This window comes from Charadrius vociferus, unplaced genomic scaffold (genome assembly GCF_000708025.1).
Source record: "Charadrius vociferus isolate BGI_N301 unplaced genomic scaffold, ASM70802v2 scaffold800, whole genome shotgun sequence".
Lineage (NCBI taxonomy): Eukaryota > Metazoa > Chordata > Aves > Charadriiformes > Charadriidae > Charadrius > Charadrius vociferus.
Genome location: NW_009646525.1, coordinates 835,355 through 861,097, shown reverse-complemented (window position 1 = coordinate 861,097; position 25,743 = coordinate 835,355). Strand labels below are relative to the sequence as shown.

The 25,743-nt window shown below is 44.2% G+C and overlaps 1 protein-coding gene across 1 annotated transcript in view; it reads left to right on the top strand.

Annotated features, from left to right (window-relative positions):
- RUNX2 (runt-related transcription factor 2) overlaps positions 1 to 25,743 on the top strand; it is an 83,863-nt gene that overhangs the window by 38,585 nt on the left and 19,535 nt on the right. The window contains exons 4-5 of the mRNA XM_009885545.1: positions 9,781 to 9,954; positions 19,543 to 19,704. Of these exons, the coding sequence (XP_009883847.1) occupies positions 9,781 to 9,954; positions 19,543 to 19,704 (336 nt within the window). The remainder of the gene's footprint in view (positions 1 to 9,780; positions 9,955 to 19,542; positions 19,705 to 25,743) is intronic.

The following is a 25,743-nucleotide window of genomic DNA, read 5'->3' as shown; positions in this document are numbered from 1 at the left end:
GGGAGACATCCATCAAACTGTCATTGCAGATTTGATGCCACAAACCTAAGCTCATGGAGCCGCCAGGAATCTATCTGTAAACCTTTCAAAGGATATGCCTGGTTTTGACATTCAAAATAAAAAATCTTTATAGATTTTTGTGGAAAACACTGATGGGCCAGCAGCTAAACGGCATTTCACAACAGTCAGACAGACTCCACACGAATTGAATAGATGTCCAGTTTTAGAAGGACAGGTTAATTACTTTCTGTGCTATGCCCAGGAACAAATAATACTTGGCCTGTTTTACTTACTGAGTAGGAAAAAGATGTTTGAGGGTGGTTGGGTTGGTTTGTAGTTGTGTTTTTTTTTTTTTTTCCTAAAGGCTGCTGCATCCTGGCTTCTGCCTCCATATAGCCTGAGTGTAGGTGCCCTTTATATAACAATAACTTCATACTACTCAAAATACTTGGCGCTGCAAGCAGGGGAGTGGAATGCAACAAGAACACTTTAGCAGGTCTGAGGGTGAGTAAACTCCAGTAGTTTTGGAAGGAGAGGGTAGGGTTTTCGGTGTACGTCTCTCCCTTACTTGGCATTCGCAGACAATAAGAATACAAGGATTAACATAGTAGACTCCGTTTATTACACTTGGGTGGATAAAGCAATTATCTGTCTATCACGGCTGTAGTAAATTGTGCAACAGCATTAACATGGGTGGATACGTGGATAAATGCTACTCTGCCACAGAGGGTGCTGATACACAAGATAATCCTTCAAGTCGAACTTGTAAAGACTGTTTTCTTTTGGAGTTTATATCATGTTACCCCCACCAGTGTAGAGTGAAATGGCATCTTCTTTATTTTTAACCACGTTTTCAGGTTTCTTTAGCCATCTGAATTTTATTAGCAAGGTTATTTTAGAAATATCCCACTTTAATCAAGTTTAAACAATCTGCCTAAAACCTGCTGCATGGGTATAAACACAGTAGTCTTCTAACGCAGCAAAACAATCTGTTGAAAGATAGAGTGCAAACACGCACACATCCATCTATTATTGCTTAACTGTTGTTTCTTCCATGCCTGAATTCCCATTGTAACCGCAGCGTTCAGCCTGCAATCCACTCCTGCTTTTGGGGGTGTAAAACAAAACCAAAAATGAAAATGCACCTTATTGATGTCTAGAGAGCAGAGCAGCATAGCATCAGAGAGCTCTTAGACTAGATTTAAACTAAGCACCTTAAAGCTGGTTTAATAGCTGTGTTTACATCCCCCCCCCCCCCCCGCCCCGTTTCGTTCTTTTAAAGTAATCAGGTTTCGCAAGCATTAAGAAAACCATCCCCTCCTGCCAGCTGGAGGGAGGCCAGTTCCAGGAGATCTTTTTTTTTTTTTTTTCTCTTCTCCCCCTCCTCTCGCCCCCTTCGTTTGCTGTGATCTTTACTGCCGGTCGCCGCGGCGAGCAAAGGGGTTGGCAAGCTCTTGATGGGATAGCTGCCTTTGGGAAGGGGGAAACCTTATTCCTCAAGGATATTGCTGGGTTAGGATGAGGATGATAAAGCCGGAATGAGGAGCTCTCGTGCTTTTGTGGGACGGCCCTTGCTGTCCCTCTTCCCCTCTTCTACTACAAAAAAGGGGGAGGAGAAGGGGGACAGCGTAACAGATATCAGCGTGCAAAGGGAATTCAGGCAGGGACAGAGGCTTGCGTGACAGTCTCTGTTTATAGGAGTGTTCTTTAATGTCTCCGAGCAGCAATGCCAGCGATGTTTAGCTGGTTTCCTGGCACACGTGCACACAGATTCCTTTACATTCATCAAGGATGGATAAAGGTGAAGGCAGAGCATCATGGTGCAAGGGGGTCCCACCTGGTCCCTCCCCCGACCCAGCTGCTTTGTGCTGATGTTGATATATGGTGTTGCTCAGCTTTACAGAACAAGCTCCATGATCCAAGTCAGAATTCAAAAGCTTTTCCAAAAGGGAAGAGGAAGAAAGACAAAAAACCACTACAGCAAGGGGAGACCTTGCTCATTTTCTGGGGTGGCGACGCCGTACCGCAGCAGAGGGGCAGAGCAGAGGGCAGCGCTGGGATCCTGCAGTGCTGGGATGAGTTGAAGGGTGGGAGGGAACTGGTACAGAAGCGATCCCACTCGAGCCCCTTCCTGCTCTGCTTCTCCTTTTTCTTGAAGCACTTTTTCAGTTTCGTTCGTTAAATCTTTCGCTTTTGCTCCTTTAACCCAACTTTCCCTGTGGAGACTTAGGGGCCAGCTCAGCCCCTGCTACATGCCCCCCATCAGTCCCTCATCTGCTGGAGGAGCCACCTGGAGCCCTGCTCTCAGCAGGCATTTTTCACCTCTCTAGAGAGAAATTTTGGGAGCAAGAGGATCCTTTGCAGCTGTTGCCGTTTGCTGAAAAAACCCCAAATTCTGGGTCTGTCTTTCAGCTGGGTGTGTGCTTTTCATAGACCCCAGCTGAATTTTAAAAAGCATTGATAGCACTTTATATCCTCAACTGCTTTGCAGTGATTGAGTTGGAGTCATTCCATGGGCGCGAAGGGACATGGGTTGCATACCCATGGGATCGTTTTCCCTCACCCTTCCTGCCCCTTCCTCCCTTCGACCTGCTGGAAGCTCTGACTTCACCCCGTGCTGGGCGGGCTGCCTGCGAGATAAGTGGAGTCAAAATTCGCTTTTGTTCCCAGTAAGTCAGTGGGGAGATGACCATCGACACCAGAGATCCTCTGCTGGGCTTGACCTCTATGCTGAGGTTCAAACCTGCCCCTGCCTTTGCTCACGCCGGGTTGGAGCCACAGCTCCTGGAAGACAGTAGCGTAACTGGTTCCCCTGGGAGCTGGATCTGGTCCTTTTGGAGCCGTACCAGGAGTCTGCAGACCTTTGGGAGAGCAGGGGTCAGGGAGGAGGAGCTCGGTGGGGTTTTGGCAATGGGCCACGTTGGATCCGTTGCATCGGAACTGAGCCCATCCACAGCGTACGTTCCTATGTAGTTATTTATTTCCATTTCCCTGCAGTAGCTTCATGTACAGGGCTTACCTGCTTTGGGTAAAAAAATACGTCTTTTTTTCAGAACAAAAAGAGACAGGGTCTTGTTTTCTGCCTGCGTCTGGGTGGTTCCTCTTGACACTAATAGGGCTCTGTGTACAGTCAGGAGAATAAGATCTCCAGTCTAATGCAAACTGGTGCCCTCAGCTATTTAAAAAACAAACTTTTTTTTTTTTTCTCCATTGAGTGAATTAACTGTAGTTACTGCACCTAGGTAGCTCCTTATTTTATGAACTATAAGAACCTTTCCTATGCACAGCCTATGGCCTAATTAGGTAATTATGTCTCTTGGGTGGATTATATTTTTCTTCTCATAATTGTGTCTTTACCCAAGAGACTGGAAGGGTTCCAAGCTTTCCCTTTCCTGGGTAAAAATTGTTTGGCTCTTTTGTGTTTTGGGTTTTTTTGTCATGAACTTTGGATTGGGTGCATTCGGTAGGACTGGGTTAGGGGAAGCCAGCCTGGGGATGACAGTTTGTCACAAGATGAGGGGCACAAGTGGGACCCTTGTGACTTGCTTCAGAGGTTCCTTTCCTTGCAAAGAGCTGACGTGTGTCTTCTGGGCTCTTGCTGATTTATGGCTCTCTTATTTTTACCTCCAGAGCGTAGATTGACACTGCTTTGGAGTGACATCTTGCTGCGATGATGTATTGTCTGAAATTTGTAACAGAACAGTGAATATTTTTGTTTCATGTTGAATGCTCAGCATTATCCAGTCCCTGCACAACAGCTGTTAAGAAGCCTTAGGGTCAGGTCTCAACTCCTTTACTGTGGCATAAATGTGGCTCCCTTGACTTCAGCTTTACAAGGCTGTAGCTAAATTCACAGTCCAGCCCATATCGGTATCTCCCAGTTACGTCCGATCCATAGGACCAAATGGGACGAAATGCAGGAAGACATCCAAAGAGAATTTAAGGAGAATTTGGGATGAAATTCAGAAGACATGCAACCTATCTTTTTTGTGGTGTAAAATTGCCTTCTACAGCATGTACACAGAAGGATGTTACCAGTGTGCTAGTGTTAAAGGAGGCATAATCGGAGTGCTTGTCTCAAAGACATATAATGTTAGCAGGAAAAATGTGCCCATTCTTTACCTTTTTAAAGCACTTCACCTTTGGAGAATGATGGGAATAATCAAGTTCTTGGTCTCTGATGTACTTCTCTTGAAGTCATGGAAAGTTTGGAGCGTATAGGTTATACATTCATAGCTTGTAAACTAGGTGATTCTCCTCTCTGCCATCCATTAGCCTGAAGGAAAGTCCCTTTTCCATGAAAGTTTTCTTCTTTTTCAATCTCAGCATGGAACCCAGAGCCATAGAAAGCCTCAGTTACTGGCCCTGGCATTCAAAGGATTTTTATTTTGCCTGCCCTTTCCAGCTGTAGTCACTCCATGGAGAGACTCTCCAAACTTCACTAGCTGATGTCAAGCGCACTCATGAAATATAGCAAACAGAAACCATGGTGGTATTTCATGTTGGGTCATCACCCTCCATTCTGTTTGAGACATCCAGCAAATGCGTCCCCAACAGGTGAGAGCCCAGGTTCTTACTTTTGTGACCTTTCTGCCTTCCTTTGATTCTTTTACGGAGACACCTGACTCCCACGATACTTCTTCTAGTTAAGGCAAAAGCAAAAAAGATAGAACTGGGCGATGACTGAAAATAGCTAACCCACTTGAGAGTGATAAAAGCATCTGTTGAAAATCTGGTAACCAGATCTCCTTGGTACCAGAAAAAAAACACACACACACACAAAAACTGGTGGGTGGTGTACACGGTACAAAGAAAGGGAGTCCCTGAGTGTCAGCATCTGGCGAGGCCACGTGTAGCATAATCTGATTAGTTTTCAGTTCCACACCCACAAGCTGAAAGATAAAAACGCACACCCCTCCTCCCCGAGGAGGTAAAAATCTTCAAGCATCAACACCACATTTACATTCTGCAAGTCAGCCTCTTCCATGGCCCGATTTACATCTTGACTTCTCCAGCGGAGCGGTGGAAGTTCTGTGATGAGAGACGAGCTCACGTCCCTTTCCAGTTACCACATCCAGCAGAGTCGAGATTGCCTTGCTTTGATCTGGAAGGCATTCCTTCGTTTAGTTTAAACTGAAACGATTGCGCTGGAGATGAAGCCTCCTCATATCTTCTGCCATGCCTGGGATGCGATAATTGAACATTGGCTTCTATGGGCCATTTTAACATGTTCTGGGGCCTCCTGGACTGGCGAGCTGAAGCAGCAGCGCAGGCACCGTCTGGCTGGCTGCAGTTTGCGCTGACGTTATTGCACTCTCTCAGTACTATTTCCTGGTTTGGTTCATGTAAAATGGCCAAAATTGGTACTGGGGTGGATTAACGGCAACACTTTCTGTCTCCAGAAACTAATACTCAGGTTGGTGTTTGGCTTGAAATAGCTGAGTAGTGGTAAGAGACCAGAATATTGCTTGTCATTTTGGAGCAAATAATGGATTTCTAATATCTAACATGTTTTCTACTGTGACAACAGACGAATCAGAATGGCTTGTGTAACTTTTGCCTATGAACTCTCAATTTTTCTCATCTCTTTCCCATCTCCTTGTCTGTGACCTGATCTATTGCAATAGCCGCTGGGTCCTGTCCTTATTCAGTAACTCACGGGACAGCCTAAATCTTTTTGGCTGCATTTTGTATCCCAGACTGCCTGTATCCGTGTCCGTAACCATTTTGTTCCCCCTCCCAGCTCAATCTATTCCACAAAATTGTCTTTGTAACAGAGCAACCAGCACTAAACACAGTGTTGCGGGCGTTAGGATAGCTACAACGTTATTTTATCCTATTTTTTATGTAGCTTTATATTGCTTTTTAATGTACTCACTGCTGCAGCAGATCACAGATTCTCCCCGAGCCATCCACACTTGCTACCCTAATCTTTTTTCCTGAAATAAAATTACACCTCATGACTGCGACCAAGGAATACAGCTTTTCTTAGCACACTCCCTTGGGATTAGGAATTTCTCTGTCAACGGAGACATATATCAACGAGAGATGAAAAGCAGCTTGTGGAATGAGTTTTAAACATGCATCACATATTTCATTGCTGCTGCTTATGTGCTACTCAGAAGGCCTTTTTAGAGTGTTTTCAGCCCATACCTCATGGCTCCCCTGTCCTTAATAGGATTTTACTTTTTTTTTTTTATTTTTTTCCTGCACAGGAATCAGGACAAGAGATTTGTTCAAGTTGCTTACACTTCTTTGTGAGCACCTCCTGAATATGAAGTTTTTGTTGAGTTTCCTGCTAACTTTCAATGTGAGCACGTCTTAGCTTTCATCAAAGCACAGTAACCCATAACGTGCGAAGCTGTAATGTAATCTTGTCTCACTGGGACATTTCACTGGGGAAGTGTGGCTCCTTCTGTGCATCTCTTTGTCACAACATGACTCCATGTTACAACCCTAAATTTTAAATGTCCAGAAGGGGAAGGCAAGTCTGCCTTCGGCCCCTTGCTGGTTTCTGGGGACTTGCAGTTCCATTGATGCCTGGGGTCTTCCAGATGTGCATGGAGCTCTCTTTTCCCTCCTTTTTTTTTTTTTGGGGGGGGGGAGTGGGGGGTGGCAACACCCAAACCCACACATGTCTAGATCATTTCAATTAAACCAGATGTGGCAATCTTTCTTCTTGTTTCTTTTTTTCCTCCTCTTTCTTTTTTTCCTCTTTTTTTTTCTTTTTCTTCCTTTTTTCCCCCTGCCTAAACTAAAGTGCACTGCTATCCTGCTGAGTTTTGTCTTTCTGTGATAAACCTAGTTCATTATAATAATAATACGCATAATTAAATAGAAACTCTTTCCAGCAAAGCTATGCGTGGGCAAACGGAGTGTGATGAAAACAAAGCTGGGGGTTATCGGGCACAGGTTGGTACTGGAGCGGTGACCTATATAACAAGTGTTCACGGAGTTATCTGAAGACAGTTGAAATAGCTTGTGCACCAGTTTGTTAGTGATTCTTTAGCAAAAAGGAAATTGTATAAACATAGAGCAGGATTTTTCTCCGAGAGTTCAAAATAAAATTCACTTTGGAGGTGGATTCGTTCCCAGATAAAGTCAGCCCCGGCGTGCGAGGCCAGAGATGGGCTAATCACATTTGCCTTATTTTGAGCCCTCTTAAATTTGCCAAGACATGATTAGAAAAGAACAGAAGAGAAAAGGGGAGGGAAAGGAGATGCTTTTAAAGAACGGAGGGCAAAATGTGACTGGCAAAGGGAAAAGAAAGTACATAGAAATTGTGGGGGAAAAGAAGATGGAGAAGGAGAAATCCCAAGAGAATACTGACTTGATGTGTGTGTGAAAGTTGTTTCTTCAGGTTTAGCAGCACCCAGCTTATACAAGTAGTAATTTTAATAGATTTCTTTACTGAAAGGGTCATCAGGCATTGGAACACGTTACCCAGGGCAGTGGTGGAGACCTCATCCTGGAAGCATTTAAGTGTCGTGTAGATACAGTGCTCAGGGACATGGTTTAGTGGTGAGCTTGTCAGTGTTAGGTTAATGATTGGACTGGATGATCTTACAGGTCTTTTCCAATCTAGGAGATTCTGTGATTCTGTGAAAAGACAAAGCTAAAGACTACCAGGTTAGATGTTATATTGTTAATTAAGCTGCCGTTATGGAGTTGTTACAAGCCCACCAAAAACCATTCCCCATTTAAAGTTATTGATACGTCCCAAAGAGAGGAGTAGCCACCCACGTCAGCTCTAACATAGAGCAGGACCTTCTCTGTAAGGAGAAAGCTCCTGCCTACCCTACGCTTTTAGACTGAGTCATCCTGGGAGAGAAAGATCATACTTCAAAGTGCAAAATAATGGCTCAACTAATTAATTTTTTTAAATTGCTAGAGAAGTTTCTACAAAATTAAATTCCATCCAGTTTCTTCTCATCTCCCAGCCTGAATCGTTCACTTCTCTATCTCGAACCATGATTTCTCCAAATCTAGTTTGGATTTAGCTACATAGCATTGACATCGCTTTGTTTACGCGTCATGTAGGCACCATGGTCCCAGCTAGATGATGTGGACCCATGTACGTCAGTACTGTGGTGAGAAGTATTATTAAAAGGCATTTTTTTAAGAGTGGTAGTTTGATAGTTCAGTCTCAAGATTCAGTGGCCTCATTTATACTTTTAAAATAAATTAACCGGTGCCAGAATTGGTTCTCTGGCCCTAAAACTGATGGGACAATCTGACCGTGGCTGCAAAGATGAACTCTTGTAGCCTGCAGGCAGATGGCTGTGTTCACACTGCTGAGGCGCAGCGTGGATTTTCTCAAGCCACTGCAGATAATCTGGAAGGGTTCAAGCGCAAACCCTACTAAGAACCCTTCTTATAGTTACAAGCATAAAAATATCCTACCCAGTCATTGCTTGTGCCTGTGCCCCGGCACTGCTGACAGGGGTGGAGGCAGACGTGGTTCTGGGTTGCAATCAGGGGGTCTGGACCCCCGTTTCAGCTCTGCCAGTGGCTTTTTGTGTCACCTTGGTGGGTAACTCAGGGTAAGATTCATTCTATTTAATGTTGCCTAATGGGGAGAGTGTCTAATTAAACTAGTCATGTGTGCTCCCTCTCTCTTCAGAGAAGGAAGAGAAAGCAAATTCAGAAGGTGAATCATCCTGTTTTAAGACTGGTGTCAGAGACAAATGAGATTAATTGCCCTCTGGAAGTAGCTATTTCTTTCCATTAACTGTAGAGGAAGTCTACATTAGAAGAGTTTAGACTAGATGCCTGATTTATGAATGGCTGAAGTTAAGTAAAATTAGTCCTGACCTTAATCTCTATGCATGCCTGTTTCTCCATATGTTGAATGATAGAAATAACACCTTCTGTGCCTCTCATTCAAAGGCACCATAGGGCGAGGAGCATCCTATAACTGCTTTGGAAAGAAATTAAACCTAGGAGCGAAAATACAATTAGAGAAGGAAAGCCTTTACTCTTGAAACATCTCAATGACAATATGAGCAGTACCATTTGGGGCATCCTGTTGCTTTTGCCATTTTTCCCCTTTACATTTTGACAACCGAGCACCCATAAATGACTTTTCCCAGTGCAGCCATACGGTGCAAGGGCAGTTAGCCTGTTTTGGGGGAGAGAAGAGGGAGCAGTGAGGCAGGCAGAGCATGCAAGGACCCAGTCTTGGCCAGCAGCTTTGAAGGTTTTCCTTGTGATACTGCTCTTCTCAAATGACTATTTACTTTTTGGAAAAACTCCCAGAGGAATGAAAGCTAATGACTAACTGTGACAGAGTTAAAGAAAAAAAAAAAAAAAAAACGAGGGGAGAAGAAAAGCTTACATTTCCTTTGCAAAAATCCGCAACATATAAACCAGGCATGGAATAATTGTCCCCCTTGATAACGTGTACTTACATTTGAGGCTTGCTTTTGGAAGAGAAAGTTTGCCCCTTTAACTACCAAGTGTAGTTAAAGCAGCAAAAAAAAAAGACAAAAAAGACCTTGTGTGGGTGTCCTCATAAGTGCTTATTTTGAGCCAAATTGCAACGTGTTACACATCTGTGTGGGCACAGTTGTATTCGCTAAGACTTTCACCAGCACAACCAGGCCCAAAACACAAATGACCCCACCGATGTCGCTGTGTTATCGGGGGGAGCTGAGATACCTGTAAGTCCATTAAATCTAATAACAGGTCCTTAGAGGCCATTTGGGGTTTTTTTTGGGGGTGTGTTAAATTACTAAATCTTGTTATTAACGCTTTTATTTTATGATTTGCTGTTTCCAGGGCACAGACAGAAGCTTGATGACTCTAAACCTAGTTTGTTCTCTGAACGCCTCAGTGATTTAGGGCGCATTCCTCATCCCAGTATGAGAGTAGGGGTCCCGACCCAGAGCCCACGGCCCTCTCTGAACTCTGCACCAAGTCCTTTTAATCCACAAGGACAGAGTCAGATTACAGGTAAGAGACAGAACCATAGGTTTGACTTGCACAGGCAATGGTAGTAATTGCTTATGGATATTTGTGTCTCAACTGCAGTAAAAGAGGCTGTTACAGAGCGAGAGATGTGTTCCAATCAAGGCTAGGTGGGAAGTGGATTTGTCTGTAGCGTTTGGAGCTGAAAATGTCTTGCTTTTTTTAAAATAACTTTTTCTGCCGTAAGTCCAAAACAGTCCAAAATAGTCAATCTGAGTAAATTGAGTAGGGATCCGGTGAAATTCTAACTGCCACTTTGCTCTGCCTTGTCCTCCGTGTGTGCAATAGTACATATTAGAATCAACATTTTTATTCAGCTTTTTTATTTTGCACTGGTGTTGAGGGAAGCGGCTGGCATTTAATGGTCTTTATATTGGAATAATAATACAATCTTCTCACGTGGCGGTTTCCTTTTAGCACCAGTGCTGACCACTGTTACAATAAATGAACTGGGTTATGGAGAAGTCTCCAAAGGTTGCTTGCGAGGGTTGTATGCAACATTTATGATTGCATGCTGAGAGACAGATTTCATTGTGCTGAGAGAAATCATAAAGTGCCATGTGTCACAGATTATAAGACCGAAATAAGATGTTTAACTGCAGCTATGCCAGAAGTTTGCAACAAAATCATGAAGCCTCCAAAATAAACCGATTTTGTCATTCTTCTAAATTCAGAGCTGGTTAATTTTTTTTCAAAGAATGTCAAAACAACCTCTACCTAATTTTGGCCATTTCTACACTCAAAACTTGTGCTGATGTATTTGTGTCTATCCAGGATGTGAAGAGGTGTTGCCCCTGACCAATTCACTTGCTAGAACTTCACCTAGATGCAAGTTCATCAACAAAACTCTGGGCTCGATTTACTAGACTAGTTTAAAACTCAGTTTTGCTGCTACAGTTGCATCTATACTAGGAGACCTTTGCCAATCTCCTATACCAGTATTCCTTTACTGGTAAAGCACTCCTAGTATATACATAGTCTTTGTGTCAACCTAGGAAGATTTCTGGTTTCATGTTTCAAGTGGTTTTGACATGATACCAGCTGAAACTTAGTGGTTTTAACAAAGTGTTGTGGCTTTCTTCTTCTTTCTTTTTATTCTTTTTTAAGTTCAACGGGTTTATTAATTTGCAGTAAGGAAGAGAAGTGAGTGGGTTAATTTGAACCCAAAGCACTCAGAGAATTGAAACGAAAAAATTGTTCACATCAGCTGTGGCAAAGTTGTCCCAGATCCAGAAGTCTAGCTTCAACTAGCACAAAATGTTTACAATATAGTAAATATATTCCATAGGACCCATTACAAGGTACCTGCTGCCCACCAGCTTCCCAGAGCAGGTTTTTTGGCCGGGCTTAGTGTTTTGTTTGTTGGACATGTGAAGTCAGGGCTCTTGTGTGTATCATTTTCTGGGTAAGATCTGCCAAACTAAAGCCCAAGGTTTTTTCTAACATACTGTCTTCTGTCTGGCGATGCTTGGGGGACGTTGTTCCTGAGAAAGCAGAGGGAAAATCTGGGGCTATAATCAGCTTTTTTCCTTCTTCCTTGTGCCTCCATAGTTTACCTATTGTGCAACACTATATCTAGGAATGAAGGAGGGTGAAATTCTTCCTGACCCCATCTGGTGATCAGCTTATGCCCTGAAGCACGAGAACTGAGATCCCCTTGTAATTTTCTTCCTAGCTAAGTGTAACCTCATATGCTGCTCTCATTCACATAAATGCCTCCTGTAGAAAATGTTCTGCTGGGTTTGATTAATAGAGTACTTCTCTGCCTCCTTATGAATCAGCAGCAGCATTTACAGATCCGGGAGGTGAAAACTTCAGATGAGCTTTAAATAAGCCTGACTGGAAATGAAGCTGTGTGGCGTTCGCTGTCTTCTCTGCAAATTTAAGAGTCAGCGGTTCAAAGTACCAGCTGAGACTTCATTGAGAGAGGGGAGATGTGGTGCAGGTAGGGCAGAGGGAAGTGAGCTGAACCAAGGAAGGCAGGCTGACTTCCCCATCTATTGTGGATTATGTACTTTTCTTGCCAGATAAACTCACAGTCGCGGGATGCTTTAGAATCTCAAATTGCTCTAATTTCCCTCAAAACAGTGAGGACTCGGCTGCTTAAGAAAGTGTGAAGTAAGTGGTCTGATACAGTATTTGCCATATTATTCCCTACCCTCCTCTCCTCAATTTAGAAAAGTCAGACACCCAGCCCTCAAAGGCTGCTCGTTAGCTTTCTGGTAGCCCTCCCATTTAATAAGGTGATTCAGCATGAGCATGTTACATCGATGCAAGATCTGTGAATTGTGCTGCCTTTCCCACAAGGCTTTTTGGTGCTCTTCGGGACGTTGATTGTAATCTGTAAAGCTCTATGCACTTTGATGTTCCACTAAAGTGCTGGGCTGCTTTTTGTGGACAGTCCCTCCGAGTTCTTCTGGGATGAGTGGATGCTCATTGCCACACAAACTGTGCCAAGGAGAGACAAAGGTGATGCCGCAGACAAGGCACCTCTTTGATCGGGTGTTAGATGACCGTGGGTAATTGCTAAACGTCCGCCTGTTTGGTGTGGTAGTAGGGAGTGAGCTGTTTGGGCTGTCCATCTCCACCAGTTTCCTTGTTGTGGTGCGATATTCAGTGGGAATACCACTGGCTTCTTAGCATGGTCACTGGGCTGTTACGGCTTGGGTATGTATTGAAAGGAGAATAGACCCTTGTCTGAAAAGCAAGGATTTTTTTATTACCTTTAGTAGAATTAACCAAGCATTCCTTTAGAAATACCCTTATTTCTTAATCTTTTTACCTAGTAATTTAGGGAAAATAATTAATTCCTAATAACTTTAACAGTAAATACTGGTTTCCTATGACAAAATCCATATTACTGCTAGTAAGCACATAAACTGTTTTTGTTTCGTTCCACTTGAGGTCTTGCGTAGCTATTGCATGATTAAACAGAAATAATATTTAAAGCCTGGCTGGCCCACACCTGAGTCTGAAAGAACTCAGCACTTTGGGGTTCACTCTTATATTTCTTTTCTCTGTCTAGGTTGTGTTTATTTTCCTTGAGTATCAGAGTACAGGTTTTACAAATCACGGCACAGTCTTAAACCTACCACAGGACCTGGCTGTGGCAGTACAAGGCACAGAGTTGCCCTTATTCAACATGGCATTTTAACTAGGATTCTGCAAAAGCAACATCGAAGGGTCATTAAAAAACAAATCGTCCAATAAGCAGATGCCTTTGCTGAGGCAATGCAGATTCAATTTGAACCCTGCTTGCTGCCCGTAAATCAGGAATCCTGTCTGTTCACATTTGGATACTGGTATATTTGCTTTTTTTTCCCCTCCCCTTTCCCTAACGGCACTCGCACAACTTGCTCACGTATCCGATTACATTCCCGTTCAGACACAGAGCTGTTGCATCAGTGTTTCAGTACGAAACGAGGCAAACTGTTGTTTTTCTAAAATGCAACTGGTGAGGATTAGCTTCTATCGGCCGGGAAAAGCCATGGGCGGAAGGCAGGAATGTGTTCGGTGTGAGGACCCCATCGGCTGGGCTGAGGGACAGCAAAGTGGGAGTTAAGTGAGGTTTCATGCTCCATCACCGCTGTGGGACCATCTGATCTATAGGCAACCTGTGACTTTCATCACTGAAATAACAGCACTCGAAAGCAGGTCCCGTGAAATCTTTTTTTCCTTTTCCTCTTCCCCTCCCTATGCGCTTCAGCGACATTGTGCTTCAGTTTCTCATCATTTTTAGGGTAGTAGGAAGCAGATTTAAAGGCTTACCTGGGAGTTAGTGCAGGGACCCATCTCCACTGGCAGGCAGGGACTGGTTTCAGGGACAGCGTAAACTGAGTCTGCTGGGAGGAAGAGCATGGGCAGAAAGCACCTTTGACTCTCAGGTGGAGGGTGAGGATGGTACCAGCTGGGCTTTCCTTAATTCCCCCTGTTCAGGACTTGCAGGTGATGGGCTGGATGCTGCCCTTTTGCAGAGTCGGGGAAAAGGCAGAAAGCCGTGCTCATCACAGCCTTGTCCTGCGCTCTGGATATGCAGCTGTGCAGCATCTGCCTCAAAGACCAGTGTCTGTTCTCCGAGACCCATCAGCTGCAGGACAGGTTGGAAACAAAAACAGAGTAGCTGTTGTTAGACCAGCACTATGCAAGTGTCCTGCCAGGGGTTGGCTGTGTTTTACCTGGGACCGGCAGCACTCTGAAGCACACACCAGTTTGTAGCTGATGCACATCAATCTGAGAGCCCATCAAACAAAATACGTGGTTGCCTGGAACAGATAATTTAGAAACAGCACAAGTAATAGGCTTATAGGGTGAATTTTGCCTTTAGCTCACTGTACGTGGAAAAAAAAGCTACAAAACTGTGTGGAGGAGGTGGTGGAGCTTGGATTTCTGCTGCCATGAACACAAGGGTGGCTGCAGTCCGCTGTATTTTATACAAATTGATTGCATCCTTCAGGTGACTGGCGAGTTGCCATTGTGAACCTCCATTTGGTAAAGCTTGTGTCCCTCCTGTTAAAGTATTCCTTTAACTTTATTTCCCCCCCCCCGCTTTAAAATTTTGTTTCCCTACTGGTATGACTTGTTCAGTTTTTTGTTGGTTTTTTTTTTTCTTTTGGAAGTGTGACTCTTGGCAGGGAGGAGAAATTATTTTAGAGGTTCTTCAGGCCAAAATCTGGTCTCAGTTACACCTCTGTGCATTGGGGTGTAACTCCATTGGGTTTGACTTCATTGATCGAACTGGGCAATTCGGATCAAGCCCTGGGCTTTGAAAGGTGCCTAAGAAATAGTCAGTGAAGAGAAGGAGGTTGCATTTGTGGTGGTGGTGTTTTGCTGGGAGGGGGGTGTTACAACAATAGTTGGGTTACTCCTGCAGAAAGTCATCTTGGCTTTGTTAAGATCAGAAGTGAGGACGCTTTGCTTAAAGCAAATGCTTTAAGTGTTTACCAAAGATAGCTCCAGACAGTTGTTTTTTAGTAGCGGCAGTAGCACTAATACAATCAGCAGCAGCCAGTGCTAGAGCTGATGGCTGGATTTAAATGTGGGTGATTTTGCAAAGTGTGTGCATGCGTGTGACGTTGGGGTGTTACAGACGATATGCTGAGGAGCTACGAGCCTGTGAGCATGGTCTGATCGTGTAATTCAGCTTGGGAAATGGGAAATTGATTTTTTTCTATAATAAATCCGTGTGCTTCATAATCCAGTGCCCAAGCAGTCAGAAAAGTCATTTTTCAGGGCTGTTTACAGGTTTTTTTCTTCTCTCCATTGACACTTCAGAACATTTCCATTGAAGGAATAGAAGTCACGTTTTGTTGGAGACCCAATATCATCAGTGGGAGAATGGGTCACTGGCATTCTTTTTCATTCTTTCTTTCTTTTTTTTTTTTTAGTTTTATACAGTGCATCCAATCTTAGACTGATTTTTAAAACTGTTCATTGTCCATTAAGCATCAATGTCCATTGATGCAGTCAACCACAGACCACAAGGATCAAGAACCATCTATATCTGCCACTGACTAAGCGTGGCAGTAAAACCAAGACACAAAATAATTTGCAATACTCAATATTTCCTGCTTCAGCGAGGTTTACCTGGAAGTGCAAACAGGACGGAGCTGTTTGTGCATTAGTTTAGACCTCGCCCCGCTGACTTGTCTCAGCCGAGCTGTGCCCAGGCTTTCTTAGCATACACACGATATGCCCTGTTGTGAACGAATATGCTGAAAGCCGCTCTTTTCTTCACACCCACGCAGGCATAACAGAAATGTTTACAAAAGGAGGACTGCTCTTAGTAATTACTCCAAAATTTTCAAGTGCAAATGCCAACTCAAAGTGGCCCTCTGCCTCTTTTGCTGTTGTTGAATGCTCTGCTAGCCCTTCCCCACGGTTGTTGTACGGGAAGATGGGGGGCTTTTTCCCGAGCTGTTTACTGTGGTTTTATATTAGATTTTTGCCTTGTTTTGGAGGGATTCCTTTAGGGAGGAATCCACACTTGCTCTGCCTCAGAGCTTTAAGGTTTCTCATCTATTCTGGGCTTTTTGTGTTTGGGAAGATGTGCTGTGCCTGCAGAGCATATGGTGCTTCGGGTGATGGTGCAAAGCGCCTGACCTGCAGGGACCCGGAGGACACGCATGAACCCACTGGCTGGAGCAAATGGGGGAGCTGGTCTCTGGTGTAGGAGGCCAAGGAAAACCTCTCATAAATCTGCTTGTAGCTTCTTCTCTGCTAATATGTGCTAAATAGTAACTCCACATCTTATGTGCCCAAGCGAGGAGGAGGTGACCCTCATTGTGTTTCCCTCAGAAGCATCTGCATGGATCTGCTCTGGAAGTGCTGTTCTGGCAGCTGGCACCTCTCCGTGGTGCTCCCAGCACCTCCCTTCCCCCAGGAGGTTTGGGTTGGTGGCATGTGGGACCAGAAGAGATGGGTTGGTTGGGCCTTGGCAGCCAAAGTCTCTGCTCCAGCAGCATTGCAAGGAACGTCAGCTGGTGGGACCAAAGGGTGTCACATGAGACCCAGCTGCATGTCTGTCTTCAAGGACTAGATGGGGCAGCTTTGGACTCTGCCTCATGAGATTTTACTCTGAGGACTGAGCAGCACCACCGAGCAGTGACGTTTACCCTGTGGACTAGCAGATCACCTTTGATTTGGCAAGGAGAAGGCATTTAGGTACTCTCTCCTCTCATGTCCATGCAACCCTTTGCGGCTGTCAGTCAGCCAGGCTGGTTTTAGGGCATTCATTCTGGTGAAATTGGTACCTTCACTTTCTGGTTTCCTAGTGGGCCAAAGATAACCCTTGAAGCCAGTTGGCCCCAGGGCAAAATCCCCCACCCTGCCTCAGCTGTGACCTCAGCCGTGACCTCAGCCATGCTTCAGTGTGGAGGAACCGCAGTAACCCTCCAGCCTGGAGTGTTGCGACCTTCTCCTCAGCCACTGAGCTCCGATGCATCATCTGATGTTCTATTGGGTTGGGGATTTTCCTCTTTATTATTTCCCATTCCCTGAGAAGACATGATCTCATTACCCTGGAGCTAAGCTGATTGCATTCTAGTTTCAGAGAGGATGAAGTTTGTACCTGAATATCTGGGTTGAAAGCGTCCAGCCAAGATAAGCACCCTCTTTTGTGAGTGTAGTCCTCAGAGAGTGCCTGCACCTTAAGAAAACGACCAACTAAATATGCAATATATCATTATTGTCCTTAAATTTAGGTAGAAATTGTATCAAATGGATGTTGGGTGAGTTATCCAGCTCCAACAGGAGATCTGTTCAGGGCCAGAAGCAGATAAGCCACAGCACAGTGTCTTCGCTAACAGTCCATCCTCTTTTTTTTCTTTTTCTCTAAAACGCTTTGCAGTTTAAAATCTCACAGTACTGGACTCATGGAAATGTGGCATTGTGGCTCTGAGGTTGGAATGAGCTATAGAAGCTGTGTATAAATTTAAGCTAGATATCATAAGAGTACATTACATGTTTTTGGGTGAATTGATGGTCCATCCCGCTCCATATTGTGCCTCTGGCAGTGCAGTACAAGGTACTGTTTTGAAAGACCACTTCTTGCCATTTGTCCTTCTTGTGTCTGCGCAGACATCCACGGTTGTCTGTGGATTGTTGGATTAAGGATGTTAGGCGTAAAAACAAGTCTAGCGTGGGTGTTCAAAGTGGTGAGGGTGCCAGAGATGCTCAAGATCTTCTCATGCTATGAGGACTGCACTACCAGAAGTGGCATGACCCTCCAAAAGGCAGCTCCTTTACTGACCTCTTCACCATCTTAGGCCAAAATCCTGTGAAAACATCCTCTGCCGTGATTTTTTTTCCTAGCCTTTACCTGCTGTATAATTTCCTCTCAGCGTTGGGGCTGACCTAAAACCAAAATTTTAAGGGACTCTGCTTTGGATTCGGAAGCAGAGATTGAAAAGCTCTTGGAGTTTGAAGGAGCTTGGATTTGAGATTGTGCTCCTGACACATCATTAATTTTAAGATTGTTTTCCCAGCAAGCCTAGGCTTTCCGTTCCCAGTTGAAGATCATTTACCATTGACTGAATGGTGAATTATAGTAGTGGAATGAGGCAGAGAAATATGTCGATATCAGATATAACAACGAGCAGTCAGTCAGATTTGAACCTGCGCCAATCTATACAACCCTAGCCTTGAAATTGTTAAAACAAAGAAGTTCATTACATTTAATGATCAAGTGTCCTTCGGATTTCTGAGGAGTTTATGTTAACCATTTATATTACTTAGCTCTAATATAAATGGCAAACTCCAGGAAAATCCTCTTAAAATTAAATTGGAAAGTTGGGGTTTTTTTTTATATATCTATATAGTTATTTTGCTTCAAGGAAGTATCTGCTTTCCAGACATCTCTTCAAACAAATCATGTCTGAACAGAAAAAATAAACATGGAATAGCTGAAACGACAAGGTTTTGCTGTGTGGACGAGCAGGGAAAGGAGTTAAAAAAAGAAAAAAAAAAGTTGAATTTCCTGAAGAAGTGCTTTTGCTTATGCCATGTGGCTATCACATTGCTGTCTGCAAAGTAGAGCCCTGACACAGTGCTCTGATATAGCTGGTTCTCCAAATTGAATGGACCTGATGTGCATCACTGAAAATACTGGGGAGAATTTGGAGGGATGCGCTACAATTCCTATGAACCAGTTCAGAAGCAGTTTTCTGTTTATCGTGCAGTGCCCAAACCAAACTTTGGGCTTGAAAGTTTGGTTTCATCAAAGTAAAGAAATAAAAATAATAATTTATGAGGCATTCAGTGGTATCTTTATCACCAGATATTAAGTGAGAGCAATGGCTTATAAATCCAAACAGCAGTGAGGAAAATTAAGTCTGTCTCTCTCTCACTCAGGGCAATCCACCAGTGCTTCAGCAAAAAATAAACTGTATTTACCCTTAAAATAATTTCCTCCAAAGTGAGCTGTAGCAAGTACATCAAAAGGCATCATTAGCTTCCAATAGTTATCCCAAACCATTTGGTTTCATGCTGTTGTAATTGAGGTGGCTGTAGGTAATTGGGCCAGCATCCAAATGTGACATTTTTTGGATGGATGCTGATAAGATTAATGACATTTTCCTTCTTGGATAGTATTTTCAGCACTGAAAACACTACTGTGTAATGTTTGAACTGGATAACAACTTGACAGCCTTGCCAAGTGCTGGCTGTAGAGTTTCCCCACCTCTGAAGTCCGTTCCCTAAGCTCAGACCTGGGTCTTGTACTTGCTGTCTGCTTACCTGGCCGAATCCTGGAGGACTGGTGAGTCTTGGTATAACACACTGTTAGACCTGGACAAGAGACACCAGGAATTTGCAGCACAGCTGCTAGATCTTTTAAAACTCGGCTCACTGCTCCATTCATTTCCCCAAAAAACTTATTATGGTGAGGAAAAAGCACAGAGCGAGACTTGAGTCCTAGAGGAGCAGGTTGTGTTTCATTATATTCTCATTCCTTGTAGGACTGATGTATGTGTGTTCACTAATCCCACCTCTTTCAATTAGGCTGTTGATTCCCTAAATTTTTTCTTCCTTTTTAAAAACAATTATGTTTTTGTGGTTTTTTTTTTCTTTTTTCCCTAGACCCCAGGCAGGCACAGTCATCCCCGCCATGGTCCTATGACCAGTCGTACCCATCCTACTTGAGCCAGATGACTTCACCGTCCATTCACTCCACAACTCCTCTGTCCTCCACTCGAGGTACAGGACTTCCAGCCATCACCGATGTGCCCAGACGCCTCTCAGGTAAAGACTGTGTTTTGCCTAAAACAATTATGCAGATAGGAACAGGACTGGCAGAGGTTGCCTCCGTGGCCTCAGACAAACCTTAATAAGAAGAGCAAAGCTCAGTCGGTGATAACAGGGTTAGTGCACGGCGGGCGGGGGTCAAAGTCCCTTTTTTTTTGAAGTGGAAGAGCTGTTGTGTTGATCTGAGCGTGTATCAATTGAATGTCTCTAGGTCCTTTTCTGATCAGACTATTTTTAAATAGTGAACTTAATTCTATGAACGAATTCTCTCTTTTTTTTCTTTTTTTTTTTTTTTCTTGCCCCTACAAGAGGAAGTTTACTTGCATGTTTTAAAGTAATTGTGATATTTTCTATTTTTTGGTGCTTTACGTTTGTGGTGTGTGTGATGTTAAACATCCTGACAGGCAGATGACTTATTTCTTCACTAGTTAAGGCTAAGGTTCATTCTTCTGCATTGCAATCCAGTAGCTCAAGAAAGCCTATTTCCTTAGTTAATGTGTACTTAAGATGCCTATCAGAAACTAGCTGAGTCACTTTAGGGTAAAGATCGGACAAATTGTGCTTTGGAATGATGCAGGAGAGAGGAAATATGTTTAGGAACATAGACAAGACAGCAGCAAGGAACTGAGACTTTTTTTTTTTTTTATCAAACAAATGTACATTTACATACTGTGCAATTCATCTCTAATGGTCTCAGTGATAAAACCATCTGTGTGAAGTAATCTGATTGCCCCAAAGTAAGATAGAGCCTGTCATGGCACACAGTCACCTTGTATATCTTGCCAAAAATGAGGAACCTTAGGGGAGGGAGGCTCAGTATTAAAACTCCGACCTTGCAAGTGTGGAAATGTTAGCAGTGTATGCCAAAAAAGCATGTGTAATGTAAAGAAAGCCTTTATGATTCATTAATGAAAACCAAAGAATCAGTCTTATTACATCTATTTTTTGCATGTTTGCAAGATATTATTATAATCTTGGATGCTGCTGCCATACACCTGTTTGACTCGCAGCCAGGTGAATTTCTCGCTGTCGTGTTTTCCCCTTCCACCAAGCTCATAGCTCTGGAAACGTTGATCCCTCCACCGAGCTGCATCGCTGACACGCTGAACTGCAGCCAGCAGGCGTGTAGGATTTGATTAGCGTAGACTCCTTGATTTCTTTCATCTTGGAGGAGGGAAGCTTTGTTTCTCAAACAAACAGCTGCAAAACCCTCTGCGGTCCTAGCACGATCTGCCTTCTCCGAGATGCTGAACATCTCCATGTGGGCCGAGGGTTGGAGGGCGGTGGAGCAGGTTCCTGCGGGCTCTCCCTGCAACGCGCTGACTTCGTTCAAAAAACTTGACGGGCTTGATGCTGAGGAAGTGCTTTGTTTGGCCTGAAACAGGTTCCCTTTGAGTTGGAGCCTCCTCCTGATGGTCTGTGTTGTCAAATGGGTTATTTTTGCAATTGTGCCCCCAGCAATACCTCCAGGAGAGGTTGGGCTGGGACTGCAGCAGCTGTACCACCACCGACTTGCCCTGCAGCCCTTGCTTGTCTGTGTGTATTCAGACGTGAGCGCCTGGCGTGTGGGCACAGGCAGAATGACTAAAAGCCCTGGCTGTGTACATTATGTGGCCGCGGACTGAACTTTTCTGCTGCGCTCTACAGTCGGTTGCCTTCATGCTTTTTCCCCTTCATCTTTCGGGGGCTCGACCGACGCCTCCGCGATGCTCTTCCCTTTTCCCAGCATGGGGATCTTGCTTCCAGTTAGATTTGAGATTGAAAAAGGGGACTTTGATCTTCCACAAGTGCCAGAGGTTGTCTGCAGTGTTTGCTGACGTTCGGAAATGCGGAGTGGCGTTCCTGGGTGGAGGACGAGCTCTGATGATCAGGCTGCAAAGAGGTGCGTTGCAGCTGCAGCAGTTCCTCTCAAGGGTTTCTACCCAGCAGTGCCACAGGGAGGGAGGGCAGGATCCGACCCCTTTTGTGTATAAAGTAGAGAGAAATGCAAGTGTAAAGCTGCCACTTACAGCAACCAGTTTATCCCTCGCACACGGAGAAATGCAAATCTCCGCTCAGTTACGTGATACCACTTTCAGATGAGAGCAGAGCTTTGATGGGGGGAAAAGTGGCTGGTAGGAAACACTAAAAACATTGAAAACTTCAGGCACCTCCCGTGCATGAGGGAGAAATTAGAGTTTTACAAGGCCTTGAATAAAAACAAACTTTGCTTTCCGATACAGTGGCAGAAATTTGATTATCAAGGCTGTTAAAAGTATACAAGGTAATTTTAATGAATGCCATATTTACTGCCTGTTGCTTAACATCATGCAGGAGGAAAAATGGGTAAAACTTCCCCCTTAGGCCTTGGATGTCACACCTACAGCCACAGGACTTCCTACATGCCACAATTTCACATCACCCAGCCTTTCCACAGGCCTCCATGCCTCTGCCTAGACAACTGCTTAAGTTCTGCTCACCCAGACATTGAAAATATACCATCTAATAAAGCAATTTGTCCTTCAGAAGCGTGGTTCCTGGTTGTATTGTCAGTGGCAGCCCTCAAGAGCTATTTTTGATGGTACTCCTGTGACCAGAAACACACCCATCCCATGGCCAAAACGGTGGTGTTCCTCCCTGTCCTGGGAGGCGTACATCTCTTGGTCATGAGAACACCTGTGTTTCAATCCCAGGTTTAGACTGAGCATCAGAAGAGGTTTGGGGCTGTAGGACAGGAGATGACAGGGGACTGCCACAGCCGTTCATAGAATCATAGAATGGTTAGAGTTGGAAGGGACCTTAAAGATCATCTAGTTCCAACTCCGCTGCCATGGCCAGGATCAGCCTCCGCTAGACTAGGTTGCTCAAAGCCCCATCTAACCTGGCCTTGGAGTTCTCATGCAGTTCTCTGTCCCATGGGAGAGGGGAAAAGGGCAGCAGGCTGCAACCCTGAGGAGTTATTCGGTCAGGCCGGTATAACGTGGCTGAACTGGTCGTGTCAGTGTCTAGACTGATTTCTTTGCACAACTGAAATGTTTGCATGGGTGCTGCAGGCACGTGCAAATGAGGGCCCATGGCTGTCAAACTTCAATTACTCATCTTTTATTCTCTAAATGGGGACCACTGCTGTATTTGCAGTGTTGTACAACTAATTAATGATGTGTCACCCGTATTTGGGCAGTTTTCAACAGCAATAGCTGAAAAGCAAAGCAAAAAAGAATTATCTGGCATCACTCATGCAACTTTTGAACCAATGGTTTCTCTGGTGCATGTGTCTCATGTTCATATCAAGAATAAATAAAAAATAAGCTCATGAGGCCATGCAACTAACTTACCTTATTGCACCAACTCAGTCATAAAAGTAGCTGGATTCCGCGTGTTTTATTAAAATATCTGTCTGCTCAGACTTCCCCAGAAGACAGTGAAAGTTGGTGGCCTAGCAGATTAATATTCTTAATTAAATAATATTGTAGTGGAAACCATGGGAATATATGAACATGGTCATTTTAGAGAGAGTTTTGCCTGAGGGACCTAGTCTTATTGAATGATTCATAGCGAATGCACTCGGTCTTTGTGTCCTATGCATAACCAGAGTGCATGTGGGATGGGGAGCATGAGTGTCTATTATGTAATTAATGTATATGATTCATATAAATACACATCGCAGCCGTTTTACATAAAGCTTTGGGACTGATCCAGCAAGTCCTCAGCACATGCAAGGTTCAGAGCAGGGAGTACAGGTCGGGTTGTTCCTGCAGTCACAAGAGGGCTGCTCTGCAGCAGGTGAGGGAGGTATGGGTATAGTTGTCCCCAGGGTAGACATCCGTATCTGAGACAGTCACCCTCAGCTCCCTTTTGAGTCAGTGGGGACAAACTGGCATTTGCAGGACCTGACCAGTCTGCAGATGAGCTGTACTGGTCCCTGGCAGTGCCTTGGAAGGGCCTGTTTGTCTTCATGGGCTCTAAAGCCAGACTGGGTGAGTACTTCAGGTACGGACACGTCTGATCTGATAGTCTGCCTTTGGTGAGGTTATTTAAGAGATGATTTAACTGTCCCATAAACGTATCCGTATCACAGCCTTCAGTCCTGGCTTAACCCTGCTGTGGTCTCCCTCACCCTGACCTCTAGCTGCTCTGTGATTGCAGGGTTGAGTTCTGAACTTGAATTTAATTTTGTTGAGAATATTGAGAGGGGAGGTGGAGAAACTTCTTCTTCCCCTACGCTTTTCCTGGACTTCTTCACCCTTCTGCCTACATGCTAGTCCCTTGGGTTTTGCTTCACCTTTGAGGGGGACTTGTGGGCTCAAGGTCTTAAGATGCTGGAGAACCTGCCCTGCAAGTGTAACATGAACACCTTCAGTGCTGGCTGTGGAAGAGCCTGTCCTATGCAACTGTGTTTGAGAAATGCCTATATGACAAAGGAGAAAATCGAAACTGAATGTAAATAGCAGGACAAATCACCAAACCTACCTTTTCCAGCCCTGGGCCCACACTCTTTGCAGATAGGTGTCACTTGGGGATGCTGGCCTTGTGCCACCATGCCCAAACTCTCCCGTCCCACGCGCTGGGGTCCCCACAGCGTGCAGGGTGGGTTTTGTTGTCTTTATATTTATATTCAGTTTATATCATTGAATAAAGACATGCTTGGATAGGTGAGGGACATGCTGGGCTCAGCTTCTAAACAAAAGAAGTTTGCGGACCCAATCCAGTGAACTCAAATGGCCAGAAAGTAGTATATTTACCGATAAATTACACAGGGCTGTTAAATATCGGTACTGTTAAATTGTCAGCGAGGTTGGTTTTGAGCTGGGTTGGCCAGCATGGTCGCAAACAGGTCCCAGCTGTGGTTTGGGAATGAGCAGAGTCCCGAACCTGTTCCCGTGGGCAGCTTGGAGGCAGCCACCCCATTGTGGAGACTAAAAGGATTTAATATTACAGCTGTGGCTAGACCACCCCGGATGGATTTAGAGCCAGAAAATGGTCCCTGGCCCTGGGCTGTTTGCTAGTTTGAGTGTAGCCAAACTTTGCCATTAATTCATCTTGCCCTGTAGATATCACCGCATTGTTTGGGACCATCCTGGACCTTCACTGGATATTGAATTTTAGAAACGTTCCTGTTCTTCCAGCTCACTGAGGGCTGGCAAGTATAAATACAACCCTGCTAATGCCAGCCATGCCCTAATCAGTGACAATACTGTTCCTTTACACAATTTAATTTTCGTTCTTGTAAACCTACAAATCTTAAAATAAAAAACCACATATAATGGAAGCAGCTCCAGCTGAACCTCTGGATTTAGTGTTCGTATGTTAATGAGAAAGTGGCTCACAGCGATGGGCTGTTTTTTCTTGAGGTCCTGTATGGGTTGTCATCTTGGGTTTCTAAGCCTGAATGTGAATTACCTTGGATTTTGCTTAATGTCACGTATACGCATGATCTTTATAATATGGATTTTCCTTAAGGGGGGGGATTTGGTCTTTGAAAAATATTAACTTTAAGAAAGAAAAGTTGTTTACCTTCTTCTAAGGAGCTCAGAAAACTGCACAGCCACTAAGTGAAAACTGTGGTCATGTGAAGTATCTATTCTTGCATCCCTTAATTCCTGCTAACTTCATTAAATGTTGTGGGTAATAAGCACATTTCAGGACAGGACCCTCAATAAGAGAAGACATTAGTGCTGTCTCCAAAAAACAATTGTTTTCCTCGTTACATGCTCTGGGAAGCGGAGAAATGGTTAATACCGTGGCTATTGCCAGCAACAGCCTTGGTGTTAGCAGCTCCTGAAATGAATGAGCAGTTCACGCTTCAGCAATATTGTCTCAGGCTCTTGGCAAACCCAAGAAGCCAGCTCTGTTTCTGGTACGCTCGCTACGCTGTGATGTTTTTCTTGGTGACTGTAACAATTTTCACTCTGTCTTCTTTTTTTTTTTTTTTTTTCAAATGGAAGCTGAAAGACTCAAGGTTGTCTCTGTCTCCATGTCTCCTAGCTAATTTTCAATGCTTTCCCTGCGAGGTGACACCGAGTTAAGGCAAAGTAAAGAACTTGGGGGAGCTCGGGT